Here is a 21,722-nt window from a genome sequence, read left to right on the forward strand (position 1 = left end):
TCAGGCAGCAGAGGTAAGTGGAGTTCAGAGAGTTTAATGAGCGCAGGACAAACCCCAACCCCCCCCAACCCCCCACCCCCCGGTGCCCAGCCCGGCCCGCATCCCCCGGGACAGGCACCCCACGACGCCCTAGTCGACTTCTTCCATGCTGCTGTAGGAGGGGGCCGGGCGCTCGGCGGGGCTGGCGAAGCGCTCGGGGAGGCCTTCCGCGGCCAGTGCTGGGGCTCCTTCGGGGGCCAGGCCGGATCCAAACGGCACCGGGGGTAGTCCCTGCAAGCAGAAGGCGGGCATGAGAGGGAGACCAGGGGCACGAGAGGGGGCCCAGCACCCTGCCTACCGGTCTAGTCCCTCCCACTCCTGGGGGAACACGGTTCCTCGGGGTAGGGACACCACGCAGCACCTGTGGCCCCGTGTGCTGGAGAGCAGCAGCCAGTGCCAGCCCCCAGCAGCAGGGCAGGGGGAAGGCAGCATGCCCACAGCCCCCAGCGGTAGCTCCCACCTGCCCGCCGGAGGAGAGCCAGGCTGCAGCATGCTCAGCCCAGCCCAGCCCCAGCACTGCTGCCTCTCCCCAGCCCGGCACTTGTGCCCCCGGGGCTGCCGCAGCCAGGGCTGGTCTGAGCAGAGCCCCGCGCCCTGGCGCGGGCACCCAGCCAGCCCGGGCAGCAAGCGGTGAGCCACGGGGCAGGCTGCCAGCACCTGCTGCCTTCTGAGCAACAGTGCAGGACCATAGGGGATTTCCAAAGCACCTAGCCCAGGCCTCACTGCTGGCCACCCACCTCCAGGGAGGGTGTGCAGGCAGCAGCTTGTGGGCCACAACCCCAGGGTGCCAGCGCCAGCCAGAGCAGAGGTCACCCCACCAGTGCCGGGCACTGACTCAGCCCCACGAGGCCAGCGCCGTGGGCGAGTGGGCAAAGTTGCCAAGCCCAGGGCTGCAGACAATGAGGCGACTGTTCCAGGACTGGCACCGCATGACCACGGCATGGCCCTGCTGGGCTCCCTTGCAAGAGGGGTGCAGGACTGAGGATGGGGGAGCCCTGGGCTTTCCTGTCCGGCTCAAGCCCCAGCCGGAAACGCAGGCGAGCTCCTCCCCTGCCAAGCATCCTTCCTGAGCCAGCCAAGGGCACTGCCGGTGGGACAGCAGTGGCAATGGAAAAGGAAGTCACAGGGCTCTGAAGTCACCCCTCACACCCGAACACACCAGAGCAGTCTGAGCCACGCTCGGCCAAGGGCAACACGTCTCAATGTCAGACACAGATGGAGCTGCAGCCTGTGCCCCAGCCCCACAGGGCTGCGCACTGCCGGGCTCCCCATGGCCTGCTCGTCCCCTGCTGGGGCTGCCGCCCCATGGCTGGGGAGCGGGAGCCCAGCCTATGCCCCACAGCACCAGCAGGCAGAGCTTTCCCCTGAGCCCACTGCTGCTAAGGGTGTGCCAGGCACCCAAGCAGAGCCCAGGGCATGGTCCCCATGCCAGCTGGGCTGGAGAGAGTCACCTCAGGCAGAGGAAGGGCACTGGCTCCAGCACAGAGTCCCTGTCGCTGTCTGGGGGTCCCATCACACAGACAGGGATGCTGCATCTCTTTGGAAAACCTGGCTTTATTAACACATCAAGGTCCTCCCTGCACTCCCCGACCCCATGCCTCTCCTGCAGCATGGACAGCCGGTCCCCTCGCAAATGCAGTGCTGCACTGCACTCCACCACCAGAGAGCCAGCCCCCTCTGGACAAAGGCAGCCCGGGCCAAGCAGGGACAGCCCACGTGCCCCACAGTGTGGGTGGGAGCCGGCAGCCCAAGGAGGCAGGTGCTGACCATGGGCACCCCAGCCCAGATTGCCAGGCTTCCCAGCAGCTGCCCAGGGGAGAGGAGCTGCAGCAGAGCTGAGCAGAGAAGCACACAAGCCCTGGGTGACAAGCGCATTCGACCCCAGCGCAGGGGTGTGGTGTGTACAACTCCTGGTGCGCTGGCAGCTGGCACCAGGAGGCTCAGCAGGAGGCAGGCAGGAGGGACCAGGCTGGCCCAGGAGCTGCAGGTCACGCCAGCCCTGAGGAGCACAACGCTCCTGCAGCAGCACAGCTAGGAGAGGCAGCCAGACCAGGACCCGTGTCAGGGCATCCTTCCCTTGCTGCAGCCTCCCGGCAGGTCTCCATTTCTTTCTTGGGAGCCAAGACGCAGTGCTAGATGTTCCTGGGGGGCTCCCAGGCCCCGGCCATACTGCAGCAGCATCATCCCTTCCTGAGCAGCAAGTAGTTATGAGGTCTGCCCTGCTCCCAGCAGGCAGCAAGGGTGAGGGAGGGCAGAGGGTTCTGGGCTGCACTTTGGCAAGGCAGCGGGCTGGCCACGCAGCCCTGCCAGTTGACACAGGAGATGCCAAAGCAGACAGGCAGGAGCCGATGGCCCCATGCTTCCCTCAGTGAGTCCTTCCCTGTAGTTTCTGTCCTGCCGCCCGACATCTTCATCACATAGCGTCCGAGGGTGGCGCGTGCCGTGGCAGCCCTGCTCCCGCAGCTGGCCACATGCCTGTGCCTATCTCCAGCGGGTCTGGTAAATGAGCGGGTAGAAGACGTTCAGGAAGAGTGCCACAATTGCAGCTGTGGTAGCCAGGACAAAGTATCTGATGCAGCCTTCGTCTGGGTGCTGGGGTGTGCCTGGACTCCGCTTCTGGCCACGGGGCCTCCAGGAGTTTCTTGCAGGCCTTTGGGGTGCCTCAAGCTGCAGCTCTTGTTCTTCAGCCTCCAGTTCCTGCCAGATCAGAGAAGCCTGCGATGTGGAAACCTGCGTCAGCACTTGGAGAACACAACGGGCAACACCCCTTGCCATCCCCCGGGGCAGGCGGCTGCCTGCAAGCCCAGCCCCGTGCCCAGCCAGCCCGCCTCCCCATGCAGCACCGTTTAGTCACACCCGCCCCCGCGGCTCTTCGGGGTCTCCGGTGCATGGGGTGCAGCCAGGCTCCAGCGGGCGGCTCTGCAGCAGGGAGCACGGGCAGCTGCCAGGCAGGGTCTTCATGGGGCTGCAGGGAGTGGAGTGGGTGGCTGGATCCTGGTGAAGCCGATGTGCTGGCATTGGTGGGTCCAGGTGGCAATGGGGGCAGGCAGCAGCCAGTCGCAGCCTAGCTTTTGTGATCTCAACAGGATCTTTCAGATGATGGCCAATCCAGAGCCTCCTGGAGCGGCAGGAGCAGGAGGCGCGGTCACAGTACAGCCAGTCACAGCTCTGCTTTGGTGGGTGGGGATGCTTCGACAGCCAATCGTAGCCCAGCTTCCAGAATTATCCACAGGCAACCAATCACTGTGCCGGTGACCATGCAGAGCAGCCAATCAGGGCACAGGTCTCTGGCGGGCACCCAGTGCCGGGGTCGGTGCGGGTGGTCCCAGGCGCTTGGGGACCTGCTGAGCCCCGGCGGGATCCAACACGCCCCATCATTGCGGGGAATCCAGCACTGCCAGGGGCCCGATTAGCCCCAGCACACCCCAGCACTGAGGGGTGTATGGCGAGCCTCAGTGCCGCCCAGGCCCCCAAGGCTCCCACAGCCAGTGTGGGATAAGCAGTAGAGCCTTCCTGTTTCCCAGGCCACCCCCAGCGAGCGGGGCTGCTCCAGGACACGCACAGCCCCCCAGGACAGGAACAGCCCAGGCACATGGACACCAAGATGCCAGACAGCCCCTGGCCCCAGAGACAGGCAGCTCCTGTCCCCAGCAGAGAGGGCAGAGCCAGGGTGCCTAACCAGCGCTGGGCCAAGGGCTGTGTGAGCCAGACAGGCCAGAAGGGCCCCACGGGGCTCACGTGTGCAACCGCGCCAGAGAGGAGCTGAGCATCGTCCTCAGACCCCATAGGAGTGCAGAAGGAAGGGCTGCAGCCCAGCGATGCAGGGGTGGCTGGCCAGGTGGGTGCTGTGCCCCAGCCTGGGCCTTCATGTCTGACATTCACGCAAAGACCAGCCCAACCGTTCCCCGCCAGTGCATGCCAGAAGCAGCCTGCTGGCTGGCCCACCCCTCCCTCCCAGGCAGCCCGGCAGCAGAGCTCGCTCTGGCAGGTTTCTCCTCAGCACCCTGCGGAGGCTGCCAGGCCTCTGGCTCAACGCTGGCGTTTGCCTTTTTTGCACCTAGCTTGGCCCCGAGCTAGGCCCCAGCAGAAAGCATCCCCCACCCTGCCTTGAGAGTGACTGCGGAGGGCAGGTTCTTGCTGCTCCCCAGCACAGCCAGTTCCTACTGCACCCCTCACAGCTTTCCTCTGGTGCAGACCCCAGGGAGGATGGGCCCCCTCCTGCCTCCTCCAGTGCCCTCCCACCAGCACTTGCTCCCTGATGACGGCAACCAGCTCTCCCATGGTTGCTCAGGGCAGGGACTGTCCCAAGCTCCCAGTGAGAGCAAGGCAAGACAGGCCCCAACGCCCAGCTCTTTGGTGTAGAAGAGGGGCAGGCACTGCACCGCAGCTGCGCCGGCAGAGACAGGCTAGGTCCTGTCGTTGGGCACTTGGGCACTTTTTAAGGCTCCATGGCTCCAACAGTGCTGAAAGGGACACGAGCTCTCACCTGGCTGGCAGCAGCTTCGGCAGATGGGGTGTGCTCAGCTCGGTGGTCTGGGGGGTGTCCTGGCAGGGGTCTCTCCACAGGAGAGTTCCTCCGGCGGTAGAAGAGGACATATGCGTATCTGGTTACCACTTGGCTCTCATCCACAGTGGTGACTGTGCTGTCATCGAAGAGCCGCCAGCCTGATAGGAGAGAAGGGTTAAGCAAGCAGGCAGGCTGTGGCCACAGGAGCAGGGGTGCAGTGAGGGCATCAGATCCTCACCCACATCGCTGCGCTGGCTGTTCTTGTCGTTGGGCAGGCGGGCGTACGCTGTGTAGTGTCCCCCAATCATACCTCCATAGTGGTTGATCACAGCGTACAGGTCATACATGGGCAGCTGCTGCTCACCCTTCCGACCAATGCAGAACTTGCTCAAGTCCAGGCTCCTGGGGAGAGACATGGGGACAGTCAGCAGTGGTCAGTGTTAGGCAGGGAGAGGCCAAGTTGCAGGGCAGCACAGACAGTGCCAACCCAGGCACTTTGTCCCCCAGGCTCTCACCGGACAGGGAAGTCCACCATGTCATTGATCTTGTCCCTCCAAATAAAGCTGCGGAAGGAGAAGCGCTTGAGCTGGATGATGAGGACGTTGGGCAGCCGCCACAGCATCAGCTGCTTGGAGGCCTCACGGTGCTGCTTGCACTTGGGGCAGTACCTGGGGGAAGAGCATGCTCATTACCGGCGTGGGGAGAGCCACAGCTTTCGCAGCCCAGCCCAGCCCCAAGGTTCCCTACACTTGGGGCTGGCAGAGGGGATGTGGGAGGTCTCAGCCTCCCTTGCCAGGGGCAGGCCAGCAGAGTCCTGCAGAGCACTGGCATTGCTCCCTGCTGGCTTATGGCCTCCCTCCCCAGTATGCAGGGGAGGCCAGCAAAACACTCCTGGCCACAAGAAGAAACAGCACACAGGCCTGGGCAGCTCCTGCGAAACCCCCGCTTCTGCCTGGGCCCACAGGCTGTAACCCACCCGGCCGCCTTCCTCACCATGCTTCCTCTGGGGCCAGGACTTCGGGCTTGGTGAAGAGATTGAGGCATTGCTCCAGGGTGAAGTGGCCAGCCCGGGCTGCTTCGCTGGCTGAGCCCGGGTCCTCCACGCACTCCAGCTCCTTGGACTCCACCAACACAAACTCCTTGAGGCGTTCATTGTTCTTCCACACCAGCGCGAGGGAGCAGTCATCTGTCAGCTCCAGGGGGGTGTCACCTGCAAAGGGGCACAACACCTACCACGCCTGCCCCACCAGGCTGGGCCAGGGCACCTTGCTGGGGCTAGGAGCAGCCTTGCCCATCCGGCTCGATATGGCAATCATGCAGTGCTGTCATGAAAGGCAAGTGCCCCACACCCAGCTTCACCACCCCTGGACAGCAGGGCCCCCCAACAAGCAGAGTGCAATGCTGGCGCAGCCCCTCTCAGCAGCACCTATGTAACCAGCCCTGGATGCGGGCATCCCATCCAGACAAGAGGTGACCCAGAGATCACAGACCCTTTGTGGATGCAGGAGGTTGAACGGAATTGGTCTATTTGCTAAGGAAAGCAGGAATATCATGCCTGAGAAGAGCTTCCAGGCAGCAGCTCTGTGCAGCAGAGCCCTGCCCTCCTCTGTGCCAGATGCAGCTTTCGCTGTCCAGCCATCCTCGCATCTGCATTCACCTTGTGCCCAGCAGCCTCTGGCACCCTGGCCAGGCAGATCCACCACCCTGCCAGAGGCCATGAGGGATGAAGGTGGCGCTTTCCAGGGCTCTGCGCTCACCTTTATCTTCCAGCTTGTGCTCTCGGTTGGCAGTGTCGATCTTGTTGATGTAGAACTGCGTGGCGCGGGCACTCAGCGAGTCTGGAGTGTGTTGGTACCCAGGGATGGCAGCTGTGGACAAGCAGGGACAGATCTGTGGTAGCACTGCTTGCCTGCCCTGTGTAGGGGCCAAGAATTTGCAGTGCCCCCACCCCCACCTCACATGCTACAGCCTTGCAGGGACACAACCACGTGCCCCATGTCCTTGACTATTTTTAGCAGGCGCCTGCCCCTGGCAAGCTGTGCTCCTCTGCCTGCCTTGCCCCTTCGCTGCACATTGCTGCCATCCTGAGACGAGTGTCTGGAAACATGACAGCCAGGCAGCCGAGCGCAAGAGGCTGCTCCCGTGCAGCTGAGTCAGAGCAAGGGAAATGTTGCACTCACAGCCCTGAGGGGCTCAGCCCGTGCCGGGCTCTGCCCTCCCACAGGACTTGGAGGCTTCTGCCAGCCCCAGCCTTCCCACCCCTCCCACAATACCACAACACTCCAGCCTCTTTCCTCATCAGGTCTCTGCTCTGCCCCATGGGTCTTGCCAGGGCAAGGCAGAGCGTGGGCAGGCACGCATTTCAGGTGAGGCAGCGCTGCCAAAACACAGCTCCCAGGGCCTCACATATGTCCCCAAAGGTCTCTGGACCAACCTCACAAGGGGAGAACAGATGCTGTGGTGGGAGGTCACCCCAAGGAGTGAGAATTGCCCCTGGTTTGTATTGGGGCTGCCTGGGCTCCTGGCACAGACACAGTCAGCACCGCAGCACTCTTACCTTCTGGCTTGAGGGCTCTCTCATAGGATGGCTCCTTCTCACAACAACTGTCGCCCTGCGACTCCATGTGCTCAGAGAAGCCCGAATCCAAGCTCAGCAGGGAACTCCTGGCTGCTAAGACCTTGCTCCGGACAGTGCTGGTGTCCCCCAGCTCCGGGTGCAGCTCAGGCACAGCTGGTGAGAGCGGGGGCTCCTGCAGGAGGCTGGAAGCCCTGTCCCCATCCCCCAGCTCAGGGACAGAGGTGGCTGCTGCACAGCTGCTCTTGGCTAGGGGCTCCAGCTTGTCTGGGAGCAGAGGCTGCAGTCCCTGCTCTGGTGACACCCGCCCCAGCTGGAACGGAGGCTGGAACACGCTGACTGAGTACCTGGGCAAGGAGGTGGCAGTCAGAGCTGGACAGGCACAGGGCTGAGCTCTGCTCCAGCATAGAAGCACTCCCCTTCCCTGGGCGCTCACCTTGCGTAGCCCTCCAGCAGCTGGGCCAGGCGGGTGTAGGTGAGGCGGGACTCCGGCACGCTGATGAGGAAGGGGAAACCGATGTTCTCGGGGCGGCACAAAGCCTTGTGGTCTGGCCAGTGTGTTTTCTGACATGCCCTGTAATACATACAGCTGCTGCTGAACCCAGCATCCGCAATCACCCTGGGCGGGATGGCTGGAGGGGTGCGCTGGGGATGAGGGGAGCCCGTGAGCCAGATTGGCTCCCTCCCAAAGGCCAGGCCCATCCCACCTCCTCCCAGTGGGCTGAGCTCTCCCATCCATGCCTTCAAGGCAGGAGACCCTCCCTCTCTCCCTCCCTGCCAGGCACCAAGCCAACTCACACGTTGCAGTAACCGACTCGATAGCACCTTGTGCAGCGCCGGAGCTTTTCATCCTCCGGCAGCTGCTTCTTCTGGCAGGCCGCACACTTGGCGATGGGGCCGCTGGGCACCTGCGGGCGCTGCAGGAGAAAGGACCCATTAGGCAGGGAAGGGCACCCAGGCAGGACAAGGCAGCCTCAGCAGGCACCCATGCTTGCTGCAGCTAGTCACTCTTGTGTGCAGCTCTCCCTCTCCTGCTCAGCCCCACTTGCAGGCTCAGCCTCCCTGTATGCCTCCTGGCAGTGCCGGTGTCCCCTCTTACCTGCTGGACCTGCAGCTCCACCACCCGCTCCTTGGCCAGCTCTGGGGACAGCACCTCAAAGCAGAGCAGCAGGTCCGTGGGGGAGACTGTGTCCAGTGAGTTGGATGGCAGGAACATGCGGTGGAAGCGATTTTTGATCACCTGCCAGGAAAGCAGTGGAGCAGGGCTGTGTGAGGGCTGCCCCATGCTTCCTCTCCTGCGAAAGCCACAGACCTCAGCCCCACAGCGAGCTGCCAGGACAGCAGCACCACAGGGATGCTGGTCTCAGCTCACCATCCCCACAGGGGAGGAAGGACATCCCTTGCCCCACTGTGGTGGCCCAGCCCTTTTGCGCAGGGATCTGCCCAGCAGCACCCTGTGCAGGATGTTGCCACTTATGGACAAAATCTGCCCCATAGACATGCTGGATATGGCAAGTGACTGCCAGCAGCCACATTCCCTGCAGAGCTGCAGGAGCCAGGGCACCCACAAGAGCAGCCTGTGGCTTGCTCCCCAGTTTGAGCACTCTCACCTCTGCCAGGCGCAGGTTCTCTGGTTTCACACGCACACTATGGGCCACCGAGTCAAGTACCTCCATGGCACTGGAGTTCTCCTTGCTGATACTCACGAGAAACTGCCATGAAGAAAGTGCTGCATCAGCCACACCACACCAATGCACATGGGCCCTTGTTTAACACAAGGCTTACCCCAATAGGACACAATCAGCTGTCTGGGGAACCTCCAAGAGGCCCCCTCAGGCTACCTCCCCAGAGTAGATGGTGTTCTTTACCTTGATGGGTTTCTTGTGCGGCTCCTTTGCAAAGTAGTAGACAGTCAGCACCTTCTGCTTCTGCGGGAGGGGCACGGGGAGGTACAGGAAGGGGTCAAAAGTGATGGACACCTGCAGATCGAGAGTATACTTAGTTGCAGGAAGCACCTGTGACTGAAATCAGCAGGGCAGCAGCCCCAGCGGACCCGAGATCTGGCCCTGCCCTGTGCTGTCTGAGTGTCAGAAGCCTGCTGCACAGGCCAGGACAGGGACAGAGCCTCCAGGGCTGCCCTACCTTGGAACACACTGGGCACACCAGCTTGGATTTGTACTGGCCCTGGAAAAGGTCCACAATGAAAGAGTCGTTCCTCATCTTGTGTCGCTGCCAGGCCTCCTCAGCTACCACCTGTGGAGAGACAGGGCTCAGCGCTACACAGAATGACCCAGGCCAGGGCTACTCTCCCAGTGGCTTTGGGGAGGGACATCCTCACCTCATCAGGCCTCCCATCTGAGTCAACAGTTTCTGTGTAGGGCTTATTCTGGATCCGGTTGAGGTCCTCATGCAGGCCATCGAGCAGGAAGGCCATGAACTCCTGAGCATCATGCTGGGCATAGCCAGTGAACTGGCTGGCCTTGCTGGCCACGATTGCCTGGGGGGAGCACAGTAGTCAGGGCAGGCTGGCAGCACCGCCTGTCCCATGCACAAAACCTGGCTGCACCAACCCAGCTCTCAGCAGCACTAGCAGGGCAGCCACGTGCCCACAGAGAAGTGCTGGGGACCCAACAGCAGCTTCTGCATGGTGCCAGCGCCTGCATCCCTACCTTCAGTTTAGAGGGCTGGAAGGCATGGTGTGTGCCCTTCCACAGCGCTCGCAGCAGCATGGCAAAGCCGATGGCCAGGCGTCCCCCTGTCCCCAGCGGGTTGTTGTAGTTGATTTCTGACTCAAAGGACCGATCTGTAAAAGAAGCAGGAGAGCGAGGGCGGCTGCTGGCTGCACTGTCTGAGCAGCAGGGCTCTGCTGGGTTCCCAGGCATGTGCTCACCATGGAAGTAGTCACGCAGCTCCCGGGTGTTAGACAGGGACTGGATGACGCTGTTCATGAAGCAGGTGTTGCCCAGGTTCACCAGCCCTGTGAAGCCAGGCAGGCACACCTTCTTCTTCTCATCCTCATCCTCATCGTCCTCCACGCTCTCAGTGCTCACCGGGCTGTGTGTCATCGGTGGCACCATGCACGTTGGTTTGGGCTGCCAAAGCAGAGGAGGGTGTAAGGGTGCTGCACTTGGGGGAAGTCTCTCTGGAAACACCAAGGGAACCTGACTGCCCAACGCACCCCTCAGACATGGCTGGGCTGGAGCCACCACAGTGTCTCCCACCAGGACTGGGATAAACAGGCCAACCATTCTCCCCAACCCTGCCAGCTGTGACTGAGGACTGCTGCCTCCTCCTCCTCTGCCAGTCCCCAAAGCAACACCAAGGAGGTGGGGTCCCACGAGAGGGACAAGTGGGCCACCCTTTCCCCCCACCCAGGTCAAACCCAGTGTGGCCCCACTCACTGAGGGGATGTGTGGCTCTTGCTTCACTGCCACATGCTCTGGGGCCGTACGGGCTGCCACACCATCCAGACCCCCATCTTCCACACGCGGCTTCTCTTTGTCACTGGCTCGGGCTTCCTCCTTGCTGGACAGTGGGTGCTGGTTACTGCCCGGGGGATTCTTGTCCAGAGGGGTAGGGCCTGTAGGCATGGCAACCTTTGCACCACCCACTGCACCTTAAAAAGGGGGAAGGGTGGGCCTGTGGTTAGCAGCACCGTGCGCTGCCCACAGTGGGGCTGAGCTGCTCGGTCCATGCTCACACACCGCCTCTCTCCTATCCCTCTTCCCCATGAGCAAGGGGAGCAGCAGTGCCCTTCCCCTAGCGCTTGGCTCACCCTGCCCCACACCCCTCCTTGTCTGCACCCACTCAGCCCCTCTCCATCCCACACCCCATGCTGGAGGATCTGGCACCATCCGGCTACTGCTGGGAGTGAGGAGGGCCTGTTCCCCACTGGGGTGCACCAGGCAGGCAAGACAAGAAGGCAGGGTGCAGACCTCGTGTGGCTGGAGCCTCCAGCCCCCCCCAGCGCTGGCTCTGGCGTTTTTTCAGGCAGACATCGATGCGAGACACTGTGAAGTTGTATGTGCACTGGTCCGGCTCAATAAGGTTCCTGCAAGGCACGCAGCAAGTCAGGGGTGCCCCAGACCCAACCCCCCAGCAGCCTCAGACAGGCCATGGCCTCCAGGCAGCAGGGACCCAGCTAGCACTAGGTCCCTGGAGGTAGCCCTGCCAAAGCAGGGCAGAGACCCTTCAGCCTGGTCACACTGAGTGCATAGAGGGCCCCTTTCCTGGCAGATCAATGCTGCTTGGCTCCACATACCCCCTCCTGCTTGGACATCCCACCCAAAGTGCACACAGCTTGGTCTGGTTCTGTCCCAAAAGCTCTCAAACAGGCTGTGGGGGGAACTGCGGGCAAGGAGGCACCAGGATTTCCTCCCCTACAAGCCACCAGACCAAGTCAAGGCAGCCCAGGCTTGGGGTATTAGCGCAGCATGGCACTAAGGGAAACCTTGAGGTGCAGAAATGGGCATTCCCTGTACAGACCCACCAGCCAGCTCTGGCTCCTGCTCCAACTCTGCACTCTCAGCTCCCTTGTCCCAGTGAGGGCAGGAGCCATACCTGAGTTTCACCTGCCACCGGAACACTGTGTGGGGCCCGCAGCCAGGATGGAGGCGAAGGAAGTTTGTGTCACTGCAAAGAAATTGGGAGTGAGCGAGAAGTAGTAAAAAACCCAAGTAGCCCGGCCACAGCCAGGAGCTCTGCAGCAGCCTGGTACTGCCCCGAGGCATGCTTGTACCTTGTCTGGAATACCAGTGTGAAGTCTTGCTCCCGGAACAGCACCTTAGACGTCTCCTTGTGGATCTCCTTCACATAGACATGCACTACCACCAGGTCATTGCCCTTCTCATATGAGTCATTCTTGACAAAGGTCAGGCTCACAAAAGGCTCTGGCTCTGAGTGAGGAAAGCCATGGAGAGAGGCATTACCTTCTTTGCATGCCGAGGCAGTGCTGCAGGAAAATGTACCTTCCCAGCCAGGCCGACCCCTGGGCTCCAGCCACTCACCATTAGCCGCTGCTTCCAGAGCCACATCATCCTTGGACCAGTCCCGCTTCTCACCATCTCTGCCCAGGGGAGGAGTGGCTGCTGAGACAGTCTTAGAACTCTCTCCCAGGACAGGCATGCAGTCCCAGCCCCGCAAAGCCTCAGCAGGGCTGCCTGGCTGCAGGACTCTCTTCTCCACACAGGTGGCAAGACGGTGGGGGAACACTTCTGTGGTAGCCGCAAGAGGTGGCATCTCCACGGGAACAGTCTCCTTGGCCAAACCCACAGCCTTTCAAGACAGAGGGACATGGTGAAAAACAGGCACCATCACCATCACCCCCACGCTGCCCTGGCCCACCTGCTGTGACTCCAGCCAGGCAGGCAGGCACAGCCCCACACCACCTGCTTCCCCCACACATCCCATGATTGGCTCACCACCACAGGCCAGTGACTGCGAGATCCTCACACCACCCTCTCCTCCACCACAACCAGGCCCATGCCAGCCCTCAGCACCACCAACAGAGCCGAGCCCAGCCCATCGGCAGGGAGGGATCCTTGTGTGAGCAGCTCCCCTGTATGGGGGCTGAGGGAGCAGGGGTACCCCGTTTGCCTGAGTCCTCAGGTACCTTCTCCAGCGGTGGTGTGAGGTCCGTGAGGGCTGTGGGGGCATCGACCTGGCTGGCTCTGCCATTGCGGCGGCTGCCTGCCCTCCCACTGTGCCCTTTGCTGGGCTCCACACTCCCAGTGACTCTGGCATTCGGCTCCTCTTCAGTGGGAGCCACTTTGAGGTATACTGCCCGCTTGGCACTGGGGCCACTCTGTGTCCCTGGGCTGGCTGGGCTTTTCCCTCCCAGGGCCTCGCTTCTTCCTGGAGCACGCTTGGGGTTGGAGGGCTCCCGCCGGGACCTCAGTGGCTCTGTGCCTTCAGTCCCTGGCTCTTCAGGGGTCAGCTCTGCAGAAGCAGCCTTCTCCTTCCCGTTCTCCCAGCACACAGCCCCTTTGGCCAGCTCTTTGGATCCGTCTTTCCTTCTCTTCTGTAAAAAGCAGTGCAGCACAGTGGGAAGGTATCCAGACAGCAGTACCTCTCATGCTGTTTGCCAGCCTCTCACCCTCATTCCCCCTTCCTAGTACACGCTAGGGCTCTGCTCCAGAACCTGAAGGCTATGTGGCAGACAGGAACAAGGGTACAATGACACCCCCCTCCCTGGGACAGAGGCAGCTGGCTCACTGCCCTCAAGCAGCATGTGGATGCAAAATGTGCCCCACTTTGCTCCCTGAGCCGCTCAAGAGCGGGGAGTGAAACCGCCACCCCAGCTCCCCCAGGTTCTGTAAGCTCCCTCAAAAGGCAGATTCTCCCCTCCTCACCAGAAGCGAAGACCAGGTATGCAGTGGGATCTTCTTCTGAAGCACAAGCTGTAGAAAGTTGCCCTTCTTGCACTGGACCTTGCTGCAGGAGCTCTCAATCTCCTCGTAGAATTGACAGCTCCACTGGCGCCCGTCTGCAAGCAGAGGTGGATTGGCACATCAGGCGGCGCTCCAGGCAGCTGTCACCAAACCCACAGCCCCCTTTCACCTGCCCCAAGGATCAAGGGAGCACTCATCCAGAGCCAAGGAAGCCACAGGCAGGCTGCCATCATATCCCGGGAGCCTTCAAGGTAATGCCAGCTTCCCTGGATTTGCTTTGTACATCTGGCTGGCCTCCTTCCCAGAGGGAAGGCCCTAGCCCTCTCTGCCCTCAGGGACACAGTCACTCTTCCAAGGGATACCCAGGGCCGATTCAGTCATCCCAGTGAGCAGGGGACAGAGATGCACTAGCACAGCAATGGGTGCTTGTTCCCTTGGCACAGAGGCCAGTTCCTGCCCTCCCCAGCTCTACTCCCTTCTTCTTTTACACTGCACTCGTATCGGCCCTGCCTGCTGGCTGTAGCTGTGCCAGCTGCCAGCAGGGCATTGCCTCTGAAGGAAAGGTTTTATGCCTGCCTGGATCAGCCCCATGTCCAGCCCAGAGCTGTGCCAAGCCCCGCTAGAGAAACACCTGCAGCAGTCACTCCATTCCCTGTACCTGGTAGTTTGACTACACAGTCTGTGTCAGTGAAAGCAGCATCCACATCCTCCACCTTCAGAGCTCCACTGCCCAAGTTCAGCTTGACAATGATCTCATCAGCATTCTGCTTCCAGTCCAGCAGCAGCTCTAGGAAGACGGCAAGAAGTGTCACCCAGTCACTGGGGCATGAGCCTGCAGTGCCCACTCCTTGGCTGGGGACCGCGAGCCTGAACACACACACTGTTCAAGGAGGTCAACGCAGGGGACGCAGACCATGCCAATTAAATGGGAAGCTCACAACCGGCTCTCATCAGACAGGCCACAAACAAGAGCATGAACAAGAACATGACAGGTGGGAACTGGAAAGATCAGAAAGGCAGTGCTCTCTCGGCCTCATCACGTGCAGCAGCAGTGGCCAGGAAGAAGGGGCAGCTCCTGCCAACTACAGAGCAATTGCTGCTTTCCCAGGGAACAAGAGAGCCACAGAATTACTCTGGGGTATTTGAGTGGACTCCAACCACAATCAGAAATTGCCACTTCCCCTTTGCATATGCAGACCCAAGCAGCCCAGCTGCAATCACCGAAGCACCATACTCCTGCCAGGTGAGCACTGCTAATGCAGCTGAAACATGGGCAGGCCTGCCAGCCAGGCAAGAACACTGCACCCAGGGAGAAAACAGTGCAGCAGTGTCACTCAGCTGCAGGCAGAGCATTCATCAGGTGCCTGCCAGGCTCCAGGTCTGGCCCTGTGGTGTCCTGAAGTCTTCAAGGCAAAAAGGTGATTCCAGTCACTTTCATTTCAATCAGGTTTGTTCTACACCCTGCGGCACGAGGATTTCCTACTCTGTCCTCAAAGCAGGCCTGGACCAAGGCAGAAACCAGCCAACTGTGCCTGCTGGGTGACATGGCTTGGGATTTTCCCAGCCCAGCATGGCTCCCTGCTCAGAAACAAGCAGGACAGATGCCAGTGACAAGGTGTCCCGGAGTTGTGCTCAGTGACACTGTGACACCTGAGTCGGAAGCAGCCTGCCACATGCAGGCAGCCCTTCCCAGCCATGTACACCCTTCTCCACACCCGGGAAGACCACATCCTGTTAAGACAAATGCTGTGGCAAGGAGCGCTCAGGTTAGTTCTGCTCAATGCCAGAGCATGGGGCAATGACAAGGTGACAGTTTCAGATCCCTCAGTAAGGGCACTCCATGGCCATGCACTGACAGCTGGCACACACCTCGACTTACCCTCCTCTGAGTCCTTCTCCTGGGTAGTCTCAGCCTGCTCGAGCTCAGGGCGAGACACTGGTGGGCAGAGAAGCAGAGCACGGGCCGGTCTGTCATTCTGTCACCTCAGAGCATGGGCCGGCATCCTGATGCCCAAAATTTCACACACCACCTCCCTCTCCCCTGAACCTCTGTCCAGGCCTTTCATCCTGCATGTGCTGCTCATTTCCCTCCTCTGCTTCCTCACACCTCTCCCCTCCCCAGAGCCCTGCCTGCACCACCACAGCAAGTCAGCCCCCAGGACAGCTGCTCTGGGCTACGCCACCACATCCCAGTCTAACCAGCGCCACAGTGGGAGCAACACAACATTACTGCATCGCACAGAGAGCGCTGCTTTGTAGCAAGCCTCAGTGTGGAGCTTGTGGTAACCAGGTTGTGTGCCCCTGATCAGTGCACCAGGCCCTCAGCCAAACAGAGGAGTCCTGCCTTGATCTGACAGGGAGAACCTGATGTTTGGGCGTGCTCAGACCAATTCTGGTGTAACGAGAGAATCACGCGGCCCAGCTGCACTTTCACATTCTCATTCCTGCACAAGCTGCCAACACTCACGGCCAAAACCTCCTCCTAGATCAGGCTGGGGAACCAAACTGACCTGACACCTAATCCCCACTCCCCACAAGATTACCTCTGACAGCCAGAAGTGTGTCAGGGCCTGCTCCATCCCCACAGGGCAGTGAGCTCTGCCAGGCAAGGGGCTCAAAGCAACAGCACCTTGTCCTGGAGCAGAGAACCAGTGGCGACAAGAGCTGTGGTCTCCACTCCAGCATGCTCAGAGGGCTGTCACTGCCTCCCTTGGCTACAAACCAGTAGGAAACCCCTGCTGACAACCACAGCAACTGGCACAAAGGTGCTGGTGGAGCTGGCAGTGTGAGAAGCACCACAGCGGCACTGCCTGGAGGATCTACAGTCTGCTCCAGTCCCTCATCACCCCTGCATAGAGGGGACAGAGGCAGCACAGTCACACTGCAGCCCCCAGGAAGGCAGGATCCCTCATCAGAAGGTCTGGAGGGTAAGGCCTTTCTGGAGAGGTACAGCACACCTCCCATGCAAGAGAAGGTGCAACACTGCGCCCTCTGCACTGCACAGTTCCACATCAGGGACTGCAGCCAGCCGCTCCAGCACAGACCTCAGCAAGCACCCATTTACCTTGCCCTACAAAACACCCTGCGATTTAGAGGTTACAACAGTCCTAACAGAGCAGGCACAGAAATCAAGCAATTTTCCAAGGCCGCAGGAACTCTTGCCTGCATCCTGCCTGCAGGCATTCCCTGCCCCACACTGGAGCCCGCACGTGAAGCATCCTTTTCGTCATTGGATATACAGCAGCTACAGAGGGAATTAGTTCACAGCAGCTATTCCACTTTAGCCACACCTTGCCCTGACATGGATGCTAACGCACCAGCCCCACCCACAGGTAGGCGCTATCAGCACCCAGGCACTTCCTCACAGCACCCAGTCCCTGCAAACTGCTGGGGAAGCAGTACCACCTCCAGCTGCAAGAGTGCTCGCAGGCATCAGTCCCACCGCCTCTGGATCAGGGTGGCTCAGACCCAGCCAAAAGCAGAGCCTGGAAACGACCACCGAGGCCATCTCCAGGCTTCAGCTAACGAAGCCGCAGGTCCAACCTTCCTCACATAGCTGGGGCTAACTAATGCCTGAAGGAAGGAGGTTACAGGTCCAGGGAGGACACTGTGCCAAAGAAGATCCCCCATCACACAGGTTACCATCAGCTGTAGGAAGCGATTAGTTAAATCTGCTTATCCTGCAGCAGATGGCTGTGAGGCTCCCACCCTGCAAGACTTATAAACCACAGGCCTGCTCACTGTGGCACTGCCAAGCAGCTCTCACCTTCCTTGCTCTCCTGGTTGGCTCGATCCTTCTGCTTCTTCTTGTTGGTGGCATCATCCAAGCCCCGAGACACTCTCCTCTGGCCAGGGGCATTGGTGCTGCTGGACATTTTCAGCCGTTTGGAGGACACAAACGGCCCGCCGGGGTCGGTAATGGAGTCTGGGTCAGGGGTGCGACGTTTTCTTCCTGGCCCAGCTATCTTGGCGACTCTCTGTGGTCAAACTCTCTGGCAAGTAACTAGTGGCCTAAAGAGAGGAGAGAGCAAGTGTGGCAGGAGGAGCAGGTGGAGAAGGCCCAACAGTATCAGGATCTGCTCTCTGCCCCAGCGCTGGGCCCTCCCAGGGCCAGTGCCCTCACACAATCTGCACTGTAGCATTTACAGGAAGCCCCACACGGCATTTGGTGAAGAAACCTACCTCATCACAGCTGTTACAATGCTTACTGCCAAAAGCATGGCCTTGTCAGAGCTCCCAAGATACAACCGGGGGTCTTCTGTATGTGGCACACATTAAAAACCTGGAAAGCAATTGTCATGCTCATGGTTCCCACTACAGCAACACTGGCCTGGAGGAGCCGCCAGCGCTAACAACACCCAGAGGCAGAGCTGAAGGCGAGGACATGGGGAGGCCCTGATCCACAAAATTGAGCCTCCAGGGCCAACAAGGGCAGCTTGCATCATGGCTCAGGGCAGCAGCTATTTCAGTCAAACAGTGCCCCATGTAAGAGGGTGGGAATGGGAGCAAGTAACTCCCTAAGAAGGAAGAAAGGGGAGAAGCAGGAGCAGGCCCAGGACAGTCTCCCGTGACGGATAAGAGTGGAGCTCCCTGGCAAGAGGAGAGTTCCTCCCCCTCCACCCACCAGCTGAGAGCTTACCCAGCACAACTGCACCTTGCATATTCATATCCTCTCTGGTTTACAGACAGCGCCAGCAGGACCTAGCCTGGAAACAGGACACCTCTGGTCTGCATGCCCCAGGGACAGGGCAGGGCAGGCAGGGCGCTCACCCCTGTCCCCTTAGACATGCCCTCCCAGGCAGAGCCAGCTCCTCTATGGGGCTTGGGAGCTGCCAGCCCAAGAGCTGGTCTCAGTTTCACTGTCCGGTTTCGCTCCTGGGTGTTCACGGCTGCTATAGAGGAGAGCTGGAACAACCTGCTGAAAATTGTCCGGCTCGAGGTGCCTCTGCAGAGGCTGTGAAAGCTGAGAGCTGGGAAAGCTTCCTCCCTCACTACCCGGGCTGCATGCCCTGACCCTGGTAGTGCTTGCCCATCTGCAGGGTTTTGCTGGGGGGAAGTGGGCCTAGCCACAGGGGTCCTGTCCACCCCCAGGTGCTGGCAGCCTGCAGCAGCTCCCACTGCACTGATTCACAACTCATCCCACGGCTCTGCTCCTGTCTGAGGACACAGAGCCGAGCCCAACAGCACCTTGGTTTAGCTCAGCTCCACAAAGCCTGCCACCTTCAGCGGGAGGCAAGCTGTGCCCCCAGGGATGCCCCATCCTGCCCCCACCCATGTACCAAGCACAGACCCCACAGCTCTGCTCAGGCACAGCTGGGAGCAGAGACAGCTCCAAGGGAACCTCTCAGGCAGAGGGAGCATGCTGGCACCTCCGTGTCTGGCACACCGAGCGTTTGTGTTCTACAAGTATGCAGGGCAACAAGTAGCCACAAATATAGAGTTGTAGCCACAAACTACAAGGGACCCAGAGAGCAAAGTGGTCCTGCCTGCCCTCAGCTCTGGCACAGCCCCACGACAGGCGCTGTGCCCAAACCGTTTCTCTTCAGGCCAACACACCCTTGTAACCAAGAGCCACTGAAGCCAAGCAAAAAGCTCAAACGCCGAGGCCAGCCTGGCTGCCTGGCACAGGCAACTCCTGCCACCCATGGCAGAGGGACCCAAAATGAGATGGAGACGGGGACACTGAGCAGGGCCCGGCATCAGCCCTGGAGAGCCTGAAAGAGTGTGGGAGAAGCACAGTGCCATCCCCCAGCTGCTACGTACACGGAGCCTCCCCAGGACGCAGCAGCACCTCTGTCTGAGGAGGGAATCGGAAGAGCCCCTTGCAGTGGCAAATGTGGTTGTGGTTTACAAGGCTGCGCCTCTGATGCCAGCAGGCCACTGCTGCCAGCCACACACCACTCCTCAGCTCCAGTCCCCACTGATACCAAAACAGATCGGCTACAGGTGCTTCCTGGCACTGTGAAAGCTAACCTGGGCTTGAAAACACAAGGAAGTGTGGTTTTTTTGCTGAATTTCTTTTGTCCCTAGGGTGAAAAACCCATGAGAAGTGGGAGACGAGAAGCAGCAACTACTTCGTGCAGGGCCAGGCTAGGCTCCATCACCTCTTTCCTGCGCCACCAAAGGAGTGGCACATGGTAACAGCGGGAAGGGTGACAGCAAGCTCTGAAAGGGGTCCTGGAGGGCTGAGAAAGGATCACCATCCTTCCAAGAAGGGGTGAGGGGGAGAGCCAGGGTTGTATGTCTGCTGTCACTCCTCCAGGAAAAGTCTGCTGCTCTCATGCCTCACTGAGGGCTTGGCTCCCTCGGGCACTTTGCCGACGGTTATTTCTAACAGCAGACAGGAGCTGAGCGGGGCTGGGGCTCTGCCCAGTTCCAGCTGCCAGACTGATGCCAGCCTGAGGCCACTGCAGGCACTGTGCCGTTTCACAGGAGTGCAGACAAAGCACAGGTTATTCTCATTCATCTGTTCTAACCCCCAAGACTTTCTGCCTCTCTGCCATCAGGAAACACACAGCCAGGCCAGGACATTCAGCCCTGAGGTGTGCAGGGGCACAGAGGTTTCGGCACCGCTAAAGGCAGCACTGTAGGATCTGCTGCAGGGGAGAACTGGTGAAAGGCTGCTCTGGCTGGATGCCAGGTGTACCTCCAAGGAGCACCTGATGGGCTAGGCAGTCATACAAAGCCTTACTCAATCCTCCTCTGAGCTGGAAGAGCCTGGCCTCGCTGCTGAGGACCTGCCTCTTTGCCCTCTGTTCTCCCAGCCTCTGTGCTGGTGCAAGCACCCACGTGGCTGCAGCGCATACTGGATCAAGATGTCAAACAGAGTGAAACTACTTTCTGCTGAGTTTACCTTACCCTAAAGCAGTTCCCCAATCTAGTTCATGCTGGGGCTGCACAAACCCTTTCACTGGTGAGAAGAAAGAGAGGACTCGGGAATGGGAAGCAAGGGGCTGGGGAGAAGGGCTGTCCCTTCCCACAGCAGTGCCAGACCAGGCTAGTGTAAATGCTCACGGAACAACAGCAGAAGGTGGACAACAATTTGACCCCCGTGTTCAAGACATGTTTAGCACTTGGCAGGAGGAGGCCCCCTGGTTCTCGTCTGCAGCACCCCAGGCCTTTACCAGGGTAGCTATGAAGACAGCTGGCCACCCCCACCTCACCCTTCCTTTTGGCTCCTCCATGTCTCGAACGCAGCTGACAGAAATGTCTCCCTTGCATGCATGAGTGCTTTTGTCACCTTCTGCTCCTCTTTCTCCCCAGGGAATCAGAAACCTCAAGGCTCGAGCTCGTCCCTTCGCTTTCCCGGTGCGCCTGACAGGCGGCTGCACCGGGACAAGCGCAGAGCCGCTTGGGGCAGACGCCATCCAGCGCTGCCACGCATCACGCTCCCACCTCGCGTGGAGCTCTCCGTGACAGCGGCGGGCCCTTACGGCTGTGCTGCGCGGGGAGCCCGGCGGGCCCCGCTCCCCCCGGGCCCTGACAAGCCTCCGGAGAAGATGAGCCCGACCGGGGAGCAGCCAGCGGCGGGCCCGCGGCCTGCCCCACGCTGCTGCCGGGCCGCAGCGCTTGGGGAGAGGAGAGGAACAGGGCTCCTGCCCTGCCGCCTGAGGTCCCCGGCCTGAGGCTGCCGAGCTCGGCCCGGTTCACCGCCCCCGGGCCCCTCGCCTCAGGGCGCCATCCGCGGCTCGCCCCCGCCGCACCCCGGCCTCCCGCCGCCCCCGGGCCCTGCCCGCCGCCGCGCCCCACCCCGCCGGGCCCCGCCCCGCCCCGCCGCCCGGTGCCGGTGCCGGCCCGCCCCGCACTCACGGCCCCGCCCGCCGCTCCGGTCTGTTTTGTTTCGAGCCGAAGTTCCGAGCGGGCCGACACAGGAGAGAGGCCCAAGCCCGTGACGCACTTCCGGAAGCCGGCGGACGAGCCCACGTGACGCGAGAGAACAATCATGTGACGCGAAAACAAGTCCAACCTACTGGCTCGTTCCCGCCCTCTCCCGGCCCGCCGGCGCCATAGTAACGACGCCCGCCGTGACGTCATCACGGCCCTTCAGGGACGTCCCGCCCCTAAGGGCGGGCAAGGGCGCGACCTGGCGCTGGGTTGCCATGGCAACGGCCCGCAGTGGGTGTTCCAGGCCGGGCGTCCGCCGCCGGGCCCACCCTGGCTCCGGGCCACGCTGCCGGTCCCGCAGTGCGGCCCCTGCAGCATCCCCCGGCCC

The 21,722-nt window shown here is 60.9% G+C and overlaps 1 protein-coding gene across 10 annotated transcripts; it reads right to left on the minus strand.

The window, feature by feature from the left end:
- Nucleotides 1-67: 67 nt before the first annotated feature.
- Nucleotides 68-21,452, minus strand: USP19 (ubiquitin specific peptidase 19). 10 transcript variants are annotated; one of them, XM_064453650.1, is made up of 28 exons: nucleotides 21,320-21,431; nucleotides 17,693-17,792; nucleotides 17,277-17,521; nucleotides 15,390-15,446; nucleotides 14,169-14,297; nucleotides 13,472-13,605; nucleotides 12,733-13,140; nucleotides 12,128-12,395; nucleotides 11,860-12,016; nucleotides 11,682-11,753; nucleotides 11,057-11,172; nucleotides 10,523-10,731; nucleotides 10,012-10,213; nucleotides 9,791-9,924; nucleotides 9,460-9,618; nucleotides 9,264-9,374; nucleotides 8,990-9,100; nucleotides 8,732-8,833; nucleotides 8,221-8,361; nucleotides 7,920-8,038; nucleotides 7,558-7,695; nucleotides 7,104-7,468; nucleotides 6,304-6,414; nucleotides 5,540-5,756; nucleotides 5,062-5,214; nucleotides 4,785-4,948; nucleotides 4,526-4,704; nucleotides 68-270 (listed from the first exon to the last, which is right to left on the minus strand). In XM_064453650.1, the coding sequence occupies exons 3-28, from the start codon at nucleotides 17,383-17,385 to the stop codon at nucleotides 130-132; spliced, it is 4,206 nt and encodes a 1,401-aa protein (XP_064309720.1). In that variant the 5' UTR covers nucleotides 17,386-17,521; nucleotides 17,693-17,792; nucleotides 21,320-21,431; the 3' UTR covers nucleotides 68-129. The 10 variants fall into 10 exon arrangements, 9 of the variants coding, with proteins under 9 accessions (XP_064309720.1, XP_064309718.1, XP_064309716.1 ...); XM_064453643.1 differs by lacking the exon at nucleotides 68-270 and adding an exon at nucleotides 295-2,754 and having other exon boundaries at nucleotides 10,523-10,737; nucleotides 21,320-21,432; XR_010373304.1 differs by lacking the exons at nucleotides 68-270; nucleotides 17,693-17,792 and adding exons at nucleotides 2,637-2,754; nucleotides 2,883-3,282 and having other exon boundaries at nucleotides 10,523-10,737; nucleotides 21,320-21,452.
- Nucleotides 21,453-21,722: the final 270 nt, after the last annotated feature.

Source organism: Phalacrocorax carbo, chromosome 6 (assembly GCF_963921805.1).
Source record: "Phalacrocorax carbo chromosome 6, bPhaCar2.1, whole genome shotgun sequence".
Taxonomy (NCBI): Eukaryota; Metazoa; Chordata; class Aves; order Suliformes; family Phalacrocoracidae; genus Phalacrocorax; species Phalacrocorax carbo.

What these genes read in the sequence shown, in the direction of transcription:
- USP19 (XM_064453642.1), bottom strand. Translation starts at nt 17,385, where the DNA reads ATGTCCAGCAGCACCAATGCCCCTGGCCAGAGGAGAGTGTCTCGGGGC. An exon ending in TCTGGAAGCAGCGGCTAATG is followed by an intron (nt 12,017 to 12,127) that starts GTGAGTGGCTGG and finishes TTCCTCACTCAG; the next exon opens with AGCCAGAGCCTTTTGTGAGC. An exon ending in CAGATGGGAGGCCTGATGAG is followed by an intron (nt 9,375 to 9,459) that starts GTGAGGATGTCC and finishes GTCTCTCCACAG; the next exon opens with GTGGTAGCTGAGGAGGCCTG.